The 18,838-nt window shown below is 44.3% G+C and overlaps 1 protein-coding gene across 1 annotated transcript in view; it reads right to left on the bottom strand.

The window, feature by feature from the left end:
• Positions 1–509: 509 nt before the first annotated feature.
• LOC139558920 (sal-like protein 3) overlaps positions 510–18,838 on the bottom strand; it is a 32,490-nt gene continuing 14,161 nt past the window's right edge. Inside the window, 4 exon segments of the mRNA XM_071374422.1 lie at positions 510–541; positions 544–898; positions 1,088–1,431; positions 1,642–4,593. Of these exon segments, the coding sequence (XP_071230523.1) occupies positions 510–541; positions 544–898; positions 1,088–1,431; positions 1,642–4,593 (3,683 nt within the window).

The following is an 18,838-nucleotide window of genomic DNA, read 5'->3' as shown; positions in this document are numbered from 1 at the left end:
TGATATCTCCACTTTTTAAACAAAAAAAGTAACTTTGTACATTACCTGGAATGTCTTGCAGTGTTGTAAGAAGCTATTTATTTCGAGTTCTTCTGCACTGGGTTTAGTGGTATACTGTCAGCCATCTTGGCTGGACTGTACACATCATGACGTCGCTGCGAGTCCCACAACGTTGACGCCCTAGAAAAAATTATCGTGCTTTCAATGCCACATTCAAAACAACTGGGATCTCCGGAATCTGAAATCTCCGACATCCGACTTCAGTGCGTTCAAGACAACAGTGAGCTCCGACTGGGAAAAATCGTTTTGAACGGTCATCCAACTCGGAATTCCAAGTCGGGAACTCTGCCAATTTTTTAAGCTTTGACTTTCCAACCAAAAGATCATGACGTCATGATTTTGTCTTAAATGCAACACTTTTGACTTTTACAAATAAATTAATTCATTATTCTCTACATTGTTTGTATAATATATTTATCTTATTAATCTACCATTAAAGTTATTTCAATTTATCCCTTTTTACTGTCATCAATTAACATAGAAAGTGTCGGTCAATTCTAAGGTCCATGGCTGTCTTTCCCAGACTGGTCATTGGTGGGCTACCTCCAGTGCTGACTCTGTCCATTCCTGCCGTCATGGCATGAAGCTGTGGGATCCACCCATTCTGGATCACTGAGATCTCATTGTTCTTCATGGCCAGGCCATTGGTTATAGCTGCTGCGTAGCGATTCCAGAACCCGGTGTCCATGTGCATGGCCTGTGCCGTCAGGTCCTTCTGAAACATCTCTCCTAACTTCATGGCAGCTTCCCCTCCCAACAAGGCCATGGGGTTCTCCGCCGACAGACGCCTGCCTCTTCTGGCTGGTGCATTGTTCCACATGTGAGTGCCCATGTGAACCTAAAGAGGAATGAGGGAGAGGGGATGGACAAGATGAAACAAAAATCCATTAAAATGACTCATAGCTGATAGAGCGTTTTCATCTATAAGCTGAACATATTCTGAAATTGTTTGAACAACAGGTACAGAGTCTTTAGAGTGTTTGGGTAATAAATACAGTAATTACAATCCAAAAGAAATGTGTAGTACCTTCAGGTTTCCTTTAGTTGTGAATGCCCTGCCACAGATGGAGCAGCCGAAAGGTTTCTCCCCTGTGTGGGTCCGCTCATGGATCTGTAGAGCGCTGGCTGAGGAGAAGTTCTTCCCACACGTGTGGCAGTTATGCTGCTTCGGGGTCCGTCGAGGTTGAGGTGGCCCAAGCAGAGAAGTGATTCCTTGGTTCAGCAGAGATGGAGGACTGGCAGGGACCGGGAGGCCAAATGGATGATGCAACCTTTTGTTGAAATTCATCGGTCGATGGTACCCATTCATTTCAGATTTGATCATCCTTGGCGCAATGCTGGTAACCAGGCCAGGAATGCTTTGGCTGGCACCTAAAACAGCTAGATAAAGGGATGTTTTAGAGTTTTTAATATGTTTTGGGAGTAACTGAGTGAGATCTACATTTGCTAGATAGTGAAGGGGGAAAACAACATTTTCAACCGTTGTATTGATACAGAGCATTTAAAAATGTAACACTGTTTAACATTGTTATTACACTTACTCTATACAGTTGATATTATCAGTTGATATTGTAATCTTACCACATTCTCTACTCAGGAACATCATACTGTAAGGATTCTCCTGTTTCACACACTGCCTGTTAGGTTGCATCCCTCTCAGATCCAGGGCCACTCCGTTTTCCAGTACCGGAGTTAAGGTGGGCGAATCAGATTGCTCACTCTTCACTGAGGTTGTGATCTCTTGGGACTCTCCACTGTGCTTCTCAGACAGGGATTTGCAGAGGTGGACCTCAGAGTTTTGTGCAGGTGACACTGGTACATGTATGGAGGTGGACGTTTCAGACACGTTTGGGTTGCCGGCTGTATTGTGATTCTGTCCTTCTCCCACTATAGAGGAGTGGATAGCAACGCAGCGTTCACTGTCCATAAACCCATTCATCATTGACTTTAGCCCAAAGGAGTGGTTTAGGGTGGAGTCTATGATTTTCAGTTGGTTCTCCAGTGCAGCTATGCTGGAGACAACAGCATCAGAGTTCGGAGGAGAACTAGAGACAGAGCTCAGGGGTTTGAGGGGATCTACACCCACTTCTTCTTCTTCCTCCATGGAGTTGTCATCCATGAGGGCATTGTCATAGTTACTCAGGCTGTCAAAGTTTTTCTCATGGAAGGAGAGATCAGTGTCCAGGTCCTGTAGGCCGTCCATTAAGGGTGAGTTTAAGATCTGACCCCCCATGTGAAGGTGCTGCTGTAGCACTACAGCTTTGGTGAACTTCTTCTGGCAGATGGGACATGAATGTTGAACCTGGAGAGGAGAGTTTGCTCTGTGGACACCAATGTGTGTCTTCAGGTTTCCTTTGGTGGTGAAAGCCCTGACACACACCTTACATTTAAAGGGCCTCTCCCCAGTGTGGATACAGTAGTGCATCTTCAGCATGCTCTGGCAGCTGAGCACGCGGTGACAGAGGACACACTGGTTGGGGTCTGTAATTTTCTTGTCTATGTTCTCCACCAGCTGCTGGAGCTTTGAGGTCTCTGACGTTTGCACAGAGTCCAGGAGGCCACCGAATGGAAACTTGGCTTTGAACAGGTCAGAGGCCAGGGAAAGTGGTGAGGAGTTAGAAACAGGGGAAGTTGGAGCACTGGGCTCAGGTGTGGATGTGGTCATAGTCATGGCTGTTCTTGTTGCCACAGTAACTGGACTCACCCTGGGTTTAGTCATGCAGTTTTGGGGAAGGTGCATTTCCTCTGCTTCCCCCTCCTCATTAGACTGTGGAGACTTTAAAGCCGTGGGAACACTGGTTTCATTGCCTGTAGTGTTCGGCAACAAAGACACACATTCATCTGAGTCTGGGGAGGGCCTAAAAGGAGATTTGATGGATAGTGTGACACTTAGAGAGTCACTTGAACTTCCCATAGTAGTCAGAGTGGAGGGAAGCTGAAGGCCCATAGAGGTGGGTACCATCGCTAAAACAGGTTTGCGATCCAGCCAAGTGGCTACTGGTTTTTCAGGAAGGAATGACATTCCATAGGGAATACCGGAGGTCGTTAGCACATTTTCTAAATAATCCGGAATTGGATAAGCGTTCATCTGAACATGGGGATACTTTTCTTTGTGTCTTTGGAAGTGGACTTTCAGGTTCCCTTTAGTGGAGAAGCGATTGCCACAGATGTTGCACTTGAAGGGCCTCTCCCCAGTGTGAGAGCGCAGGTGGATCTGCAGCGAGCTGTCGCTGCAAAACACTTTGGCGCAGAACCTGCACTTATGCTTGAAAAAGGGCTCAGGGCTGGGCTTGGTATTGAACATGGACACATTGGGCAGCTTGCCATTCCAGTGGTGCTTCAACAGGGCAGAAAGGGGGTCGAGGGCATTAGTCGTGGCTGCGATGCTGGCCAAGGGGTTGGGGAAGATGACACTACTGGGGGGGCTCTGAGGTTGAAACGGCAGGCTGGATGGTGAGCTGAGGAGACTGTTGCTCTGACCCTGCATGGAAGGTGGGCAGGACAAGGTCAGTGTCTGAGTACAGCTACCGCTTGTATGTGAACCTGTGTAGGGAGGCTGTAAGAAGGAAATAGTGTTGCATGTAGTAGGGGGAGGGAAAGAGTTGTCAGAGGGAGCTGGGGTACATCTAACATCTCTCGTGTGGGCCTGTCCGTATGAAGTTTGTGAGGAGAGTGTGTCGGACCTCTCAATCACAGACACAGACACTTGTCCATTGACGGCCGAGGGTATCGTCCCATACTGTGGTAGGACAGGGGTGGCGATGAGACTTTGGGAGGGGAAAGGGTTCGGTGCCATTGATAAGTCCCTGGAGACTGGGTTTAGTGCTGTTTGTGTGGGCTGTCTGTTCATGAACATCACCTGGCTACGGATCTGCTCAATAAGCTGTAACTGGTGGACCTGTTGCTGTTGCAGAGCCAGCAGGTGCTCCAGGATCACTAGGATGGCCTCTGTGGCCGCCTTCCCTCCTGCCCCACTGCTGTGGAGGCTCTGGGAGAACTGGGCTACAGCCACCTGGATACTGTGGAGGATCTCCAGCGTTACGTTCGTACTGGGCATGCTGCTGGTCATAGAGGAGGACTGAGATGAAGGGATGGCCAACTCGGTTCTATCTGGGCGATTCTGGGGACCAGATGACTTATGCTTGTTGTGGTGCTGCTGCTCCATCTCCATGGATTCATCTTCCATCTCTCCCATGTTCATCTCCTCTAACATATCTGTGCTGTCATTATCATTATCATTCACAGGCTCCACCAGCTCAAGGCCCCCATCCACTGACTCGATGTCTGCTGAGTCGCTGGGGGCCAGGCTAAGAAGGGCCAGACTGGGGGTTCGGGAGGATCCAGCTTGGGGTACCTCAGGTCCAGGCATCCCCTCATCTTCCTTCACAATGAGGACCTGAGCTGGGTCCTCTGTGGAGCTTCTTGGGTGCTCATACAGATCGGGCCAGGTGAAGAACTCATCACATTTTTCACACACGTGCGTTTCCCCACTGCCACTGCGACGCTCCTCCTCATCCATTCCCTCCAATTGCGCTGCATGGAAAACAGGGAGAGAAGAAAATAATTGTTTGTTAATATAATGAGGAAGACTATAACGCTTCAATTACATTAAGAGTAAACATTTTTAATGATAAACAAAATATATAGTTTTCATTCTAAATCTATTGATTAATTGGATCATAATAGACCCAGTTTCTACTAAATTCTATCTATTTTTATGCAATATCCTTTTATGCAAATGATGTGAGCTATCAATTGTGCATACTGCAACCTAATGACATTCATTGATTATTGATTTCCAACGCATTCATAGAACTCACGTGCCATGTCCGTTGAGTACAAATTGGGTCTTAGACACGCTCATTCCCTATTGTGATCAACCACTAATTTCCGCAGCAGGAATTTCAAATGCTATTCCAGAACACTTGACTCTGTCAAACAAACATGTTATCATAGTCTATCAGAGCATGTCTGGATTTTTTTAAAATTATCTTTGTGAAATTGTTTACAAAATTAACTTCTGTAAACAAGTTGAAAACAAGTCTATACAATTGCAATATTTCAAAATAATATTTTACAGTTAATTAAAATTTCTACATTCTGTGAATGAATGTGATATGATATTTATAGTGTAGTAATTTAAGAAACAAAACAAGGAAAACCCTATATTTGTTCTTCATTTACTCAATTCTATAGGAACCTTTTAAATTATTAATATAGAATTCTGCTTCTATTTTGAAAGTAATACTTAGTTTAACATGTTATCAATTCTTGTGGGCTGGCTAAGGAGTATTGGTGTTTCTGAGGGGCCTTTGGCCTGGTTTGCTAACTACCTCTCTCAAAGAGTCCAGTGTATAAAGTCAGAAAATCTGCTGTCTCAGCCACTGCCTGTCACCAAGGGTGTACCCCAAGGCACGATCCTAGGCCCCACGTTCTTCTCAATTTACATCAATAACATAGTTCAGGCAGTAGGAAGCTCTCTCATCCATTTATAGGCAGATGATAGTCTTATACTTAATTGGCCCCTCCCTGGATTTTGTGTTAACTTCTTTGGGGTAGGGGGCAGTATTTTCACGTCTGGATGAAAAGCATGCCCAGAGTAAACGGCCTGCTACAAAGCCATAAAAGCTAGAATATGCATATTATTAGTATATTTGGATAGAAAACACTCTGAAGTTTCTAAAACTTTTTGAATGATGTCTGTGAGTATAACAGAACTCATATGGCAGACAAAAACCAGAGACAAAATCCAACCAGGAAGTGGGAAATATGAGGTTGGTCGATTTTCAACTCAGCTCCAATTGAAGATACAGTGAGATATTGGTAATGTTGCACTTCCTAAGGCTTCCACTAGATGTCAACAGTCTTTAGAACCGTGTCTGATGCTTCTACTGTGAAGTGGGGCCGAAGGAGAGGGGAATGAGTAAGGTCTATCATGACCTGAACATGCGCTGACCATGCGCGTTCACGTGAGAGCGAGCTCTGTTCCATCGCACTTCTGAAGACAATGGAATTCTCCGGTTGGAACATTATTGAAGATTTATGTTAAAAACATCCTAAAGATTGATACAATACATCGTTTGACATGTTTCTACTGACTGTTACGGAACTTTTTGACAATTTGTCTGCTTTTAGTTCACGCGCTTCGTGACTTTGGATTTGTTTACCAAACGCGCTAACAAAAGTAGCTATTTGGACATAAATGATGGACATTACTGAACAAATCAAACATTTCTTGTGGGAGTCCTGGGACTGCATTACGACTATTCATGACTTTTGTTGACTGCATAATATGACGGATATATTTGTGTCTTGATTGGGCTCTGAGCGCCGACTCAGATTATTGCAGATGGTTTGCTTTTTCCGTAAAGCTTTATTGAAATCTGACACAGCGGTTGCATTAACTTCTTGCAACTATAGGGGGTGCTGTTCCGCATTAGCATTTTTTGGTCTCCAAATTAAACGGCCTATTGCTCAATTCTTGATCGTACAATATGCATATCCTTACTAATATTGGATAGAAAACACTGTCTAGTTTCTAAAACCGTTTGAATTATGTCTGTGGGTGACCCAGAACTCCCTCTACAGCAAAAATCCTGACATGACTTGCGAAGGTCTGAGAATTATCCTCTGATCTGGGTTCAGTTTTAAAGCCTGTGTATATCCTATGGCTGGAATTGAACTGCACCCGCCTTCCCCTGGATGTCAGTAACCAATGAGAAGTGGAATGGTCTGTCTACGTAGCTGTCCGAGGTTATAAAGCCGGATGGAACGAGAGTACCTTTCTTTGTCTCGTTCGTCATGGCGCCTGGCAAGAAGTCAGGATGAAATTTTGGAACGCTCAGTTATCGACCAGAGATGTATCCGTCTGTAATTTAATTAAATATAGGTGTTAGAAACATCATAACGATGTTATTTGAAACCGATTTATATCAGTTTATGCGAGTATAGTGCTATTTTTCTGAATTTCCTTTGTATCTAGTTTGAGGATTTGGACATGTGTGTGCGACATAGCTAATGGTAGCAGCTAGTTCCAAAGGTGAAGAGGACGTTTTACAACAAAGCAACTATTCTTTTGAAGAAAAGACACATTGCCCAAGATACTGATGGAAGCTCGTCCAAAAGTAGGAACTATTTATGATGTTATTACGTATTTATGTGGAAAAATGTCATAGTGTTTGCGCGCCACTTTTGCAGGCACTGGTCTGGCTGCAACGCACACTATATGTCTAGTAACGTTAATTTTAAAAATCTAACATAGCGATTGCATTAAGGAGAAGTGCATCTAAAATTCCATGCATAACAGTTGTATCTTTTAGCAATGTTTATTATGAGTATTCCTGTAAATTGGCTCTCTGCAAAATCAAAGGATGTTTTGGAACTTCTGAACGTAAGGCGCCAATGTAAACTCAGATTTTTGGATATAAATATTACCCGAACAAAACATACATGTATTGTGTAACATGAAGTCCTATGAGTGTCATCTAATGAAGATCATCAAAGGTTAGTGATTAATTTTATCTATATTTCTGCTTTTTGTGAATCCTCTCTTTGGCTGGAAAAATGGCTGTGTTATTCTGTGAATAGGCACTCACCTAACATAATCGTTTGGTTTGCTTTCATCGTAAAGCCTTTTTGAAATCGGACACTGTGGCTGGATTTACAACAAGTGTATCTTTAAAATGGTGTAAAATACATGAATGTTTGAGGAATTTTAATTATGGTATTTCTGTTGTTTTGAATTTGGCGCCCTGCAGTTTCACTGGCTGTTGAAGAGGTGGGACGCTACCGTCTCACGTACCCTAGAGAGGTTAAACGCTCTACATCAAAGCTTTGTTAGTGTCCTACAAGCTTTCTCAAACCTTAACCTTGTTCTGAACACCTCCAAAACATAGGTCATGTGGTTTGGTAAGAATAATTCCCCTCTCCCCACAGGTGTGATTACTACCTCTGAGGGTTTAGAGCTTGAGGTAGTCACCTCAGACAAGTACTTGGGAGTATGGCTGAACGGTACACTGTCCTTCTCTCAGCACATATCAAAGCTGTAGGCTGAAGTTAAATCTAGACTTGGTTTCCTCTATCGTAATCGCTACTCTTTCACCGCAGCTGCCAAACTAACCCTGATTCAGATGACCATCCTACCCATGCCAGATTATGGAGATGTAATTTATAGATCGGCAGGTAAGGGTGCTCTCGAGCGGCTAGATGTTCTTTACCATTCGTCCATCAGATTTGCCACCAATGCTCCTTACAGGTCACATCACTGTACTCTATATTTTTCTCTACAAACTGGTGATCTCTGTATACCCATCACAAGATCCACTGGTTGTTGCTTATTTATAAAACCCTCTTAGGCGTCACTCCCCCCTATCTGAGATATCTACTGCAGCCCTCATCCTCCACATACAACACCTGTTCTGCCAGTCACATTCTGCCAAAGGTCCCCAAAGCACACACATCCCTGGGTCGCTCATCTTTTCAGTTCGCTGCAGCGAGCTACTGGAACTGGAATTCAAACTGGACCGTTTTATCCCAATCTCTTCTTTCAAAGACTCAATCATGGACACTCTTACTGACAGTTGTGGCTGCTTTGCGTGAGGTATTGTTGTCTTTATAAGAATTTGTTCTTAACTGAGTTACCTAGTTAAATAAAAATACAAATAAAACAGCTATCATTCAAATATGTACTTGTTGGTCTGATGTTGATAATAAATAACTTCACTAATATTTACATAATCTAGCTATAAACATGTGGTGAACAAAATTGTAATTCCTGGCTGCAAATTCCTCCTTTGCACATACAAGAAAATTATATTTTTTCCTTTATATGATATTGATTTTGTACATGCAATAGGTACAGATATATTGATGTCTATTCTATAAGGAAGCATAATGCTGGGAAGTTCCAGCATAAATTAAACTTAATGTGCATCCAAAATGCCACCCTATATAGTGCACTACATTTGACCAGTGCCCATAGGGTGCCATTTTTAACCTTTATTTTATTACACTAACACCCAAGTTGCTTTTCCTTCTTTTTCCTAAACAGTCTATAAAGTCAGGAAAAAACGGCAAAAGGGATGACTGTGCATGTCTCCTCTTCTATAGAACAAGATAGAATGTAAATATGGCATAAACTTATCTTCGAAACATGAGTGCTGTGATCTGTCCAAGGTTTTGTCTATTCTGTACATCAAATAAATGAAATAAAACAAGTTTTGTTCAAACAAGTAAACATTGTAGCAAATTATTTTTTGGGTACTTAGAACTGTCAAATAAACAATGATAGGCATATTTTTTTTTATTTTTTTTGAGTGAATTCATGTAACTGATTGAAAAACAGTGTAACGTCCTGACCAGAGTTCTTATGTGTTTTGCTTGTTTAGTGTTGGTCAGGACGTGAGCTGGGTGGGAATTCTATGTTGTGTGTCTAGTTCGTCTGTTTCTGTGTCCAGCCTAATATGGTTCTCAATCAGAGGCAGCTGTCAATCGTTGTCCCTGATTGAGAATCATATATAGGTGTCTTGTTTTGTGTTGGGGATTGTGGGTGGTTGTTTCCTGTCTCTGTGTTTGTGTTCTGCACCAGATAGGACTGTCTCGGTTTTCACGTTTTGTTGTTTTGTATTGTTGTAAGTGTTCACAGTTCGTTATATTAAACATGTTGAACACTAACTGCGCTGCATTTTGGTCCTCTCCTTCATCCCAGGAAGAAAGCCGTTACAAACAGGGCCATTGTGACAGCACATATGCACAGCAGCGTTCACAATGATTGTGTGTGTGTGTGTGTGTGTGTGTGTGTGTGTGTGTGTGTGTGTGTGTGTGTGAATGTCTTATACAGTGGGGCAAAAAAGTATTTAGTCAGCCACCAATTGTGCAAGTTCTCCCACTTAAAAAGATGAGAGAGGCCTGTAATTTTCATCATAGGTACACTTCAACTATGACAGACAAAATGAGAAAAAAAAATCCAGAAAATCACATTGTAGGATCTTTTATGAATTTATTTGCAAATTATGGTGGAAAATAAGTATTTGGTCAATAACAAAAGTTTATCTCAATACTTTGTTATATACCCTTTGTTGGCAATGACAGAGGTCAAACGTTTTTCTGTAAGTCTTCACAAGGTTTTCACACACTGTTGCTGGTATTTTGGCCCATTCCTCCATGCAGATCTCTAGAGCAGTGATGTTTTGGGGCTGTTGCTGGGCAACACGGACTTTCAACTCCCTCCAAAGATTTTCTATGGGGTTGAGATCTGGAGACTGGCTAGGCCACTCCAGGACCTTGAAATGCTTCTTACGAAGCCACTCCTTCGTTGCCCGGGCGGTGTGTTTGGGATCATTGTCATGCTGAAAGACCCAGCCACGTTTCATCTTCAATGCCCTTGCTGATGGAAGGAGGTTTTCACTCAAAATCTCACGATACATGGGCCCATTCATTCTTTCCTTTACACGGATCAGTCGTCCTGGTCCCTTTGCAGAAAAACAGCCCCAAAGCATGATATTTCCACCCCCATGCTTCACAGTAGGTATGGTGTTCTTTGGATGCAACTCAGCATTCTTTGTCCTCCAAACACGACGAGTTGAGTTTTTACCAAAAAGTTCTATTTTGGTTTCATCTGACCATATGACATTCTCTCAATCTTCTTCTGGATCATCCAAATGCTCTCTAGCAAACTTCAGACGGGCCTGGACATGTACTGGCTTAAGCAGGGGGACACGTCTCGCACTGCAGGATTTGAGTCCCTGGCGGCGTAGTGTGTTACTGATAGTAGGCTTTGTTACTTTGGTCCCAGCTCTCTGCAGGTCATTCACTAGGTCCCCCCGTGTGGTTCTGGGATTTTTGCTCACCGTTCTTGTGATCATTTTGACCCCACGGGGTGAGATCTTGCGTGGAGCCCCAGATTGAGGGAGATTATCAGTGGTCTTGTATGTCTTCCATTTCCTAATAATTGCTCCCACAGTTGATTTCTTCAAACCAAGCTGCTTACCTATTGCAGATTCAGTCTTCCCAGCCTGGTGCAGGTCTACAATTTTGTTTCTGGTGTCCTTTGACAGCTCTTTGGTCTTGGCCATAGTGGAGTTTGGAGTGTGACTGTTTGAGGTTGTGGACAGGTGTCTTTTATACTGATAACAAGTTCAAACAGGTGCCATTAATACAGGTAACGAGTGGAGGACAGAGGAGCCTCTTAAATAAGAAGTTACAGGTCTGTGATAGCCAGAAATCTTGCTTGTTTGTAGGTGACCAAATACTTATTTTCCACCATAATTTGCAAATAAATTCATTAAAAATCCTACAATGTGATTTTCTGGATTTTTTTTTCTCATTTTGTCTGTCATAGTTGAAGTGTACCTATGATGAAAATTACAGGCCTCTCTCATCTTTTTAAGTGGGAGAACTTGCACAATTGGTGGCTGACTAAATACTTTTTTGCCCCACTGTATACTGTGTGGAATTGTCACAACAACTGCCCTAATAATAACCGGTCAACACACTGAGGGCTTTTTTTCCAAGCTTAAAGAGCATACAAAACATTTGAATAGTGTCACGCCCTGACCGTAGAGAGCTTTTTATGTCTCTATTTTGGTTTGGTCAGGGTGTAATTTGGGTGGGCATTCTATGTTCATTTTCTATGTTTTGTATTTCTTTGTGTTTGACCGGGTGTGGTTCTCAATCAGAGGCAGCTGTCTATCGTTGTCACTGATTGAGAACCATACTTAGGTAGCTTTTACATGGTTTTTGTGGGTAGTTATTTTCTGTTTAGTGTTTTGCACCTTACAGGACTGTTTCGGTTTCATTTATTCTCTTGTTATTTTGTTATAGTGTTCTGTTCTAATAAATAAGCATGAACACTTACCACGCTGCGCTTTGGTCCGACTACTCTTCTTTAGACGACGAAAACCGTTACAAGTAGAGAGTCAGTGCCTTCAGAAAGTATTCACACCCCCTGACTTTTTCCACATTTTGTTATGTTACAAAGTGGGATTAAAATGTAATTAATTGTCTTTTATTTTGTCAACAATCTACACACAATATTCTAATGTTAAAGTGGAAAAAAATATAACATTTGTAAAAAAAAATATATATGGAAAATAAAACATCTTGATTAGATAAGTATTTAACCCCCTTATCAAATAAAATGTTATGTCACATGCGCTGAATACAACAGTTGTAGACCTTACAGTGAAATGCTTACATATAAGCCCTTAACCAACAATGCTTTAAAAGAAAAATAAGTGAAGCAAAAAATAGATACTTAAATTTTTTTTAAATAAAAGTAACAAATATTTAAACAGCAGCAGTAAATTAACAATAGCGAGGATATATACAGGGGGTACCGGGGTAATTGACGTAATATGTACATGTAGGTAGAGTTAATCACCTTTGGCAGTGATTACAGATGTGAGTCTTTCTGGGTACGTTTCTAAGAGCTTTCCACACCTGGATTGTGCAACATTTACACATTATTATTTTCAAAATTCATCAAGCTTTGTCAAATTGGTTGTTGATCATTGCTAGACATTCACTGTATTCTTGTTATTAAACAACTCCAGTGTAGATTTGGACTTGTGTTTTAGGTTATTGTCCTGCTGAAAGTTGAATTAATCTCCCAGTGTCTGGTGGAAAGCAGACTGAACCAGGTTTTCCTCTAGGATTTTGACTATGCTTAGCTCCATTCGTTTATTTTTTATCATAAAAAATTCTGCAGTCCTTAACTAACTATACCCATAACATGATGCAGCCATGCTTGAAAATATGGACAGTGGTACTCAGTAATGTTAGTTAGTAATGTTAGTTTTCAGGACAAAAAGTTAGTTGCTTTGTCACTTTTCTTCATTATTACTTTAGTGCCTTGTTGCAAACAGGATGCATGTTTTGTAATATTTGTATTTTGTACAGGCTTCCTACTAATAAGGTTTGTATTGTGGAGTAAACACAATGTTGTTGATCCATCCTCAGGTTTCTCCTATCACAGCCGTTAAACTTTTTATCTGTTTTAAAGTCACCATTGGCCTCATAGGGAAATCCCTGAGCGGTTTCCTTCCTCTCCGGCAACTGAGTTCGGAAGGACATCTGTATCTTTGTAGTGACTGTGTGTATTGATTCACCATCCAAAGTGTAATGAATAGCTTCACCGTACTCAAAAATGTTTTACCCATCTACCAATAGGTGCCCTTATTTGTGAGGCATTGGAAAACCTCCCTGCTTTTTCTGGTTGAATCTTTGTTTGAAATTCACTAGTCGACTGAGGGACCTTACAGATAATTGTATGTGTGGGGTACAGAGATGAGGTAGTCATTAAAAAAGCAAATTTTTACTCCTGAAGATATTTAGACTTGCCATAACAAAGAGGTTGACTCAAGACATTTCAGCTTTTCATTTTGTATTAATTTGTAGAAATTTAGAAAAACAATTCCACTTTGACATTATGGGGTATTGTGTGTAGGCCAGTGACAAAAAATCTCAGCTGAATACATTTTAAATTCAGGCAGTAACACAACAAAATGTGGAAGAAGTTAATGGGTGTGAATACTTTCTGAAGGTACTGTAAGTGGTTGGTCTCAAGATCACCAAAGTTAAGTCACTTAGCAAACAGAAGTAAGGCCATGATGCCATGACTTGCTGCTAGAGTTAGGTTTTCTTAACAGATTAAAAATAATTTTCTAATTGATAATCCATACACTCATTCTTCATGGTTAAAATAGGGAAAGTTGCTATATCAGAAAGCTACCTCAGCAAGTAAAAAATTAAAATAATTAACAATCGAGGTGGATTTATTATGGGTCTTGTGAGAAATAAATTGTTTGTTTACTGTGGAGCGTAAAATCACTCACAGCAATTGAGATTTTAAAATTAAAACAAACAGTTAGATCAGTGAGGAATCAGTTTATACAGCATTGGTTCCCTCTTGACAATGTGGCGTATATGTTTCAGAGGTCAATGGCACAGATGTACTAATTGCATTAGGATCCTGACATGCAGCATTTGCCCCTTACAGGGTGGACAAAGGTCAAGTCAGCAGACTCAATCAAAGGAAATCTCAGAGCACAGCCCCTGCCTGGTGGGGGGAGGTTCACAGAAGAGCCTTGTTGACACTCATTGCAATCCCACATACAGGTCAAGCACGAAGACCATAGAAAACAATTGCCTGATGAGTAGTTTAAAATTAAATAACTGATAAATCCTATACATTTTTGTTAGACTTTAGTGCAGCTTTTGGCATTATCGATCATAGTCTGCTGCTGGAAAACGTATGTGTTATGGCTTTATACTCCCTGCTAGATTGTGGATAAAGAGTTACCTGTCTAACAGAACACAGAGGGTGTTCTTTAATGGTAGACTCTCCAACATAATCCAGGTAGAAACAGGAATTCCCCAGGGCAGCTGTCTACAGCTACTGAAATGACTGCAATACTTTAACAAAGAGCTCGGACTCCAGAGTGGCGCAGCGGTCTAAGGCACTGCATCTCAGTGCTAGAGGCGTCACTACAGACCCTGGTTTGATTCCAGGCTGTATGACAACCGGCCATGATTGGGAGTCCAAAAGGGCGGCGCACAATTGGCCCAGCGTCGTCAGGGTTTGGCCAGGGTAGGCCATCATTGGAAATAAGAATTTGTTCTTAACTAACTTGCCAAGTTAAATAAAGGTTAAATAAAATAAAAGTTCAATTCAGAATGGGTGGCAAGGAATAAGTTTGTCCTAAATATTTCAGAGACTAAAAGCATTGTATTTGGGAAAAGTCATTCACTAAACCCTAAACCTCAACTAAATCTTGTAATAAATAATGTTGGTTAATTGAGTAAATTGAGGTGACAAAATTGCTTGGAGTAACCCTGGATTGAAAAAGGTGGTCAAAACATATTGATGCAACATTAGCTAAGATGGGGAGAAGTCTGTCCATAATAAAGCGGTCTTCTACCTTCTTAACAGCACTATCAACAAGGTTGTCCAAGTGCTAGTTTTGTAGCACTTGGACAACCATTCAGTCGTGTGGTCAGGTGCCACAAAGAGGGACTTGCAATTGCAATTGGCTCAGAACAGGTCAGCACGGCTGGCCCTTGGATGTACACAGAGAGCAAACATTAATAATAAACATTTCAATCTCTCCTGGCTCAAAGTGGAGGAGAAATTTACTTCATTGCTACACAGCTCAGACACCCATGCATACCCCACAAGACATGCCACCAGAGGTCTCTTCACAGTCCCCAAGTTCAGAACAGACTATGGGAGGCGCACAGTACTACATAGAGCCATTATCACGGATCCCTCCAGAACTGTCATTACACACACCTGGCCCCTATTCCCATTGATTAGTAATTGTATAAGTGTGGCCTTTGTTCACCATTGTCCTGTCGATTATTGTTCCAATGTCCGTTGGTAATTTGTAAAATACATTTTAAAAACTATTACGCATTCCTGCGCCTGTCTCCCGACCCCATATTCCAGCGTGACAGCCATGACTACATGTGTAAGGGGTGCGTAACTGGTGGCAGGGAAGTCAGACGCATGAGAGCAGAACTAGGTAATAGCCGGAGCAGTTTAATTGAAAAAACCAACGGCATTAAGAAAAACAAACATGGGTACAAAACCCGTCGCGCACCAGAAAACATGTGCACAAGCACTTACAACAAACAATTTCACACATAGACATGGGGGGACCAGAGGGTTAAATACACAACACTTAATGAGGGAAATGAGAACCAGGTGTGTTGGAAAACAAGACAAAACAAATGGAAAATGAAAAGTGGCTCGACGATGGCTAGAAGACCGGTGATGCCGACCGCCGAACGCCGCCCGAACAAGGAGAGGAACCGACTTCGGTGCAAGTCGTGACAGAACCCTCCCCTTGACGCGCGGCTCCAGCTGCGCGCCGACACCGGCCTATAGGACGACGCGTAGGGCGAGGTGCAGGGCGATCCGGACGGAGACGGTGGAACTCCCGCAGCATTGAAGGGTCTAACACGTCCTTCACCAGAACCCAGCATCTCTCCTCCGGACCGTACCCCTCCAAGTCCACGAGGTACTGAAGGTACCTTGCCCGATGCCTCAATTCCAGTATGAATCAAACGGAGTACGCCGGAGCCCCTCGATGTCCAGAGGGGGCAGAGGAACCTCCCGGACCTCAGACTCCTGGAGCGGGCCAGCCACCACCGGCCTGAAAAGAGACACATGGAATGAGGGGTTAATACGGTAAGCTGTAACCTGTAACTCACCTCATGCAGTCTCCTCAGGACTTTAAATGGCCCCACTGACCCAGCTTCCGGCAGGGCAGGCGGAGGGGCAGGTTTCGGGTCGAGAGCCAGAGCCGGTCCGCCGGTGCAAACACCGGGGCCTCACTGCGGTGATGGTCTGCGCTGGCTTTCTGGCGCAGCACGGCGCGCTGAAGGTGAACATGAACGGCGTCCCATGTCTCCTCCGCGCGCCGGAACCAGTCGTCCACCACAGGAGCCTCGGTCTGACTCTGATGCCAAGGAGCCAGAACCGGCTGATACCCCAGTACGCACTGGAAGGGGGAGAGGTTAGTGGAGGAGTGGCGGAGCGCCCCCCACTCCCCCGGCCGGTCCTGGCAATAAGACCTCAGAAACCTACCCACATCCTGGTTAACTCTCTCCACCTGCCCATTACTCTCGGGGTGAAAACCCGAGGTAAGGCTGATCGAGCAAGAGGAAACATAAACCCTCACGTCCTTGGCCTAAGTGGGCCACCAGTACTTCCCACTCAGACAGCGCACCGTCCGACCGATGCCTGGATGACCAGAGGAAGGTGACGTGTGGGCCCAAAAGATCAGCCGATCACGGACAGCAGACGGAATGTACAGAAGCCCAGCGAGACACTGGAGGGGAGCGGGCTCTGCACGTAACGCCTGCTCAATGTCCACGTCCAGCTCCCACACTACTGGTGCCACCAGGCCGGGAGTATGGGGGTGGGATCCATGGGCTGCTCCTCTGTGTCATACAACCGGGACAGTGCGTCTGCCTTCACGTTCTGGGAACCTGGTCTTTAAGAAAGGGTGAAAACAAAACGGGTGAAAAACATGGCCCACCTTGCCTGGCGAGGGTTCAGTGTCCTCGCTGCCCAGATGTACTCCAGATTGCGGTGGTCAATCCAGATGAGAAAAGGGTGTTTAGCCCCCTCAAGCCAATGTCACTACGCCTTCAGAGCCTTGACGACAGCCAACAGCTCCTGGTCACCCACTTCATAGTTTCGCTCCGCCGGGCTGAGCTTCCTCGAGAAGAAGGCACAGGGGCGGAGCTTCGGTGGCGTACCCGAGCGCTGAGAGAGCACGGCTCCTATCCCAGCCTCGGACACGTCCACCTCCACTATGAACGCCGAAGAGGGATCCGGATGGGACAGCACGGGAGCCGAGGTAAACAGAGCCCTCAGGTGACCAACAGCCCTGTTGCTCAGCCGACCACTGCAAACGTACCGGTCCCCCCTTCAGCAGTGAGGTAATGGGAGCCGCTACCTGACCAAAACCCCGAATAAACCTCCGGTAGTAATTGGCGAACCCTAGAAACCGCTGCACCTCCTTTACCGTGGTGGGAGTTGGCCAATTACGCACGGCTGAAATGCGGTCACTCTCCATCTCCACCCCTGATGTGGATATTCGGTACCCTAGAAAGGAGACGGACTGTTGGAAGAACAGGCATTTCTCAGCCTTGACGTACAGTTCATGCTCCAACGGTCAACCAAGCACCCTGCGCACCAGGGACACATGCTCGGCGCATGTAGCGGAGCATATCAGAATGTCATTAATATACACCACTACACCCGGCCCGTGCAGGTCCCTGAAAATCTGGTCTACAAAGGCTTGGAAGACTGATGGAGCATTCATCAACCCCTACGGCATGACGAGGTACTCATAATGCCCTGAGGTCGTACTGAACACCGTCTTCCACTCGTCTCCCTCCCTGATATGCACCAGGTTGTAAGCGCTCCTGAGATCTAGTTTGGTAAGAGGTAGCGATAAGAGGTAGCGGGTAACTGCACCTCACAGTGATCTGATTTAGGCCTCGGTAGTCAATACACGGGCGCAGACCTCCCTTCTTCTTCTTCACAAAAAATAAACTCGAGGAAGCGGGTGAAGTGGAGGACCGAATGTACCCCTGACGCAGGGATTCGGAGACATATGTTTCCATAGCCGCCGTCTCCGCCTGTGACGGGATACACGTGACTCCTGGGAAGTGCAGAGTCTACCAGGAGATTTATTGCACAATCCCCCCATCGATGGGGTGGTAATTGAGTCGCCTTCTTTTTGGAGAAGGCGAGAGCCAAATCAGAATATTCGGGGGGAATGCGTACGGTGGAGACCTGGTACGGACTTTCCACCGTAGTAGCATCAACGGAAACCCCTAAACACCTCCCTCCCTGAGTACTCTCGCGACCACCCCGTGAGAGCCCTCTGTTGCCATGAAATGGTGGGGTCATGACAAGCTAACCAGGGAATGCCTAGTACCACGGGAAACGCAGGAGAGTCAATGAGGAAGAGACTGATTCTCTCCTCGTGACCCCCCTGCGTCACCATGCCCAGGGGGATGGTAGCTCCCCTAATTAACCCGGACCCTAATGGTCGACTGTCAAGAGCGTGAACTGGGAAAGGCATAACCACTAGAACAATAGGGATCCCTAACCTATGGGCGAATGCTCTGTCGATAAAATTCCCAGCCGCACCTGAATCAACGAGCGCCTTATGCTGGCAATGCGGGGAACACTCAGGAAAGTAAACATGCACAAACAGGTGAACAACAGAGGGCTCTGGATGAGAGTGGTGCATGCTCA

This window comes from Salvelinus alpinus, chromosome 29 (genome assembly GCF_045679555.1).
Source record: "Salvelinus alpinus chromosome 29, SLU_Salpinus.1, whole genome shotgun sequence".
Classification (NCBI taxonomy): Eukaryota; Metazoa; Chordata; class Actinopteri; order Salmoniformes; family Salmonidae; genus Salvelinus; species Salvelinus alpinus.
Note: the sequence above shows the minus strand (reverse complement) of the source record. Positions and strands in the feature narration are given on the sequence as shown.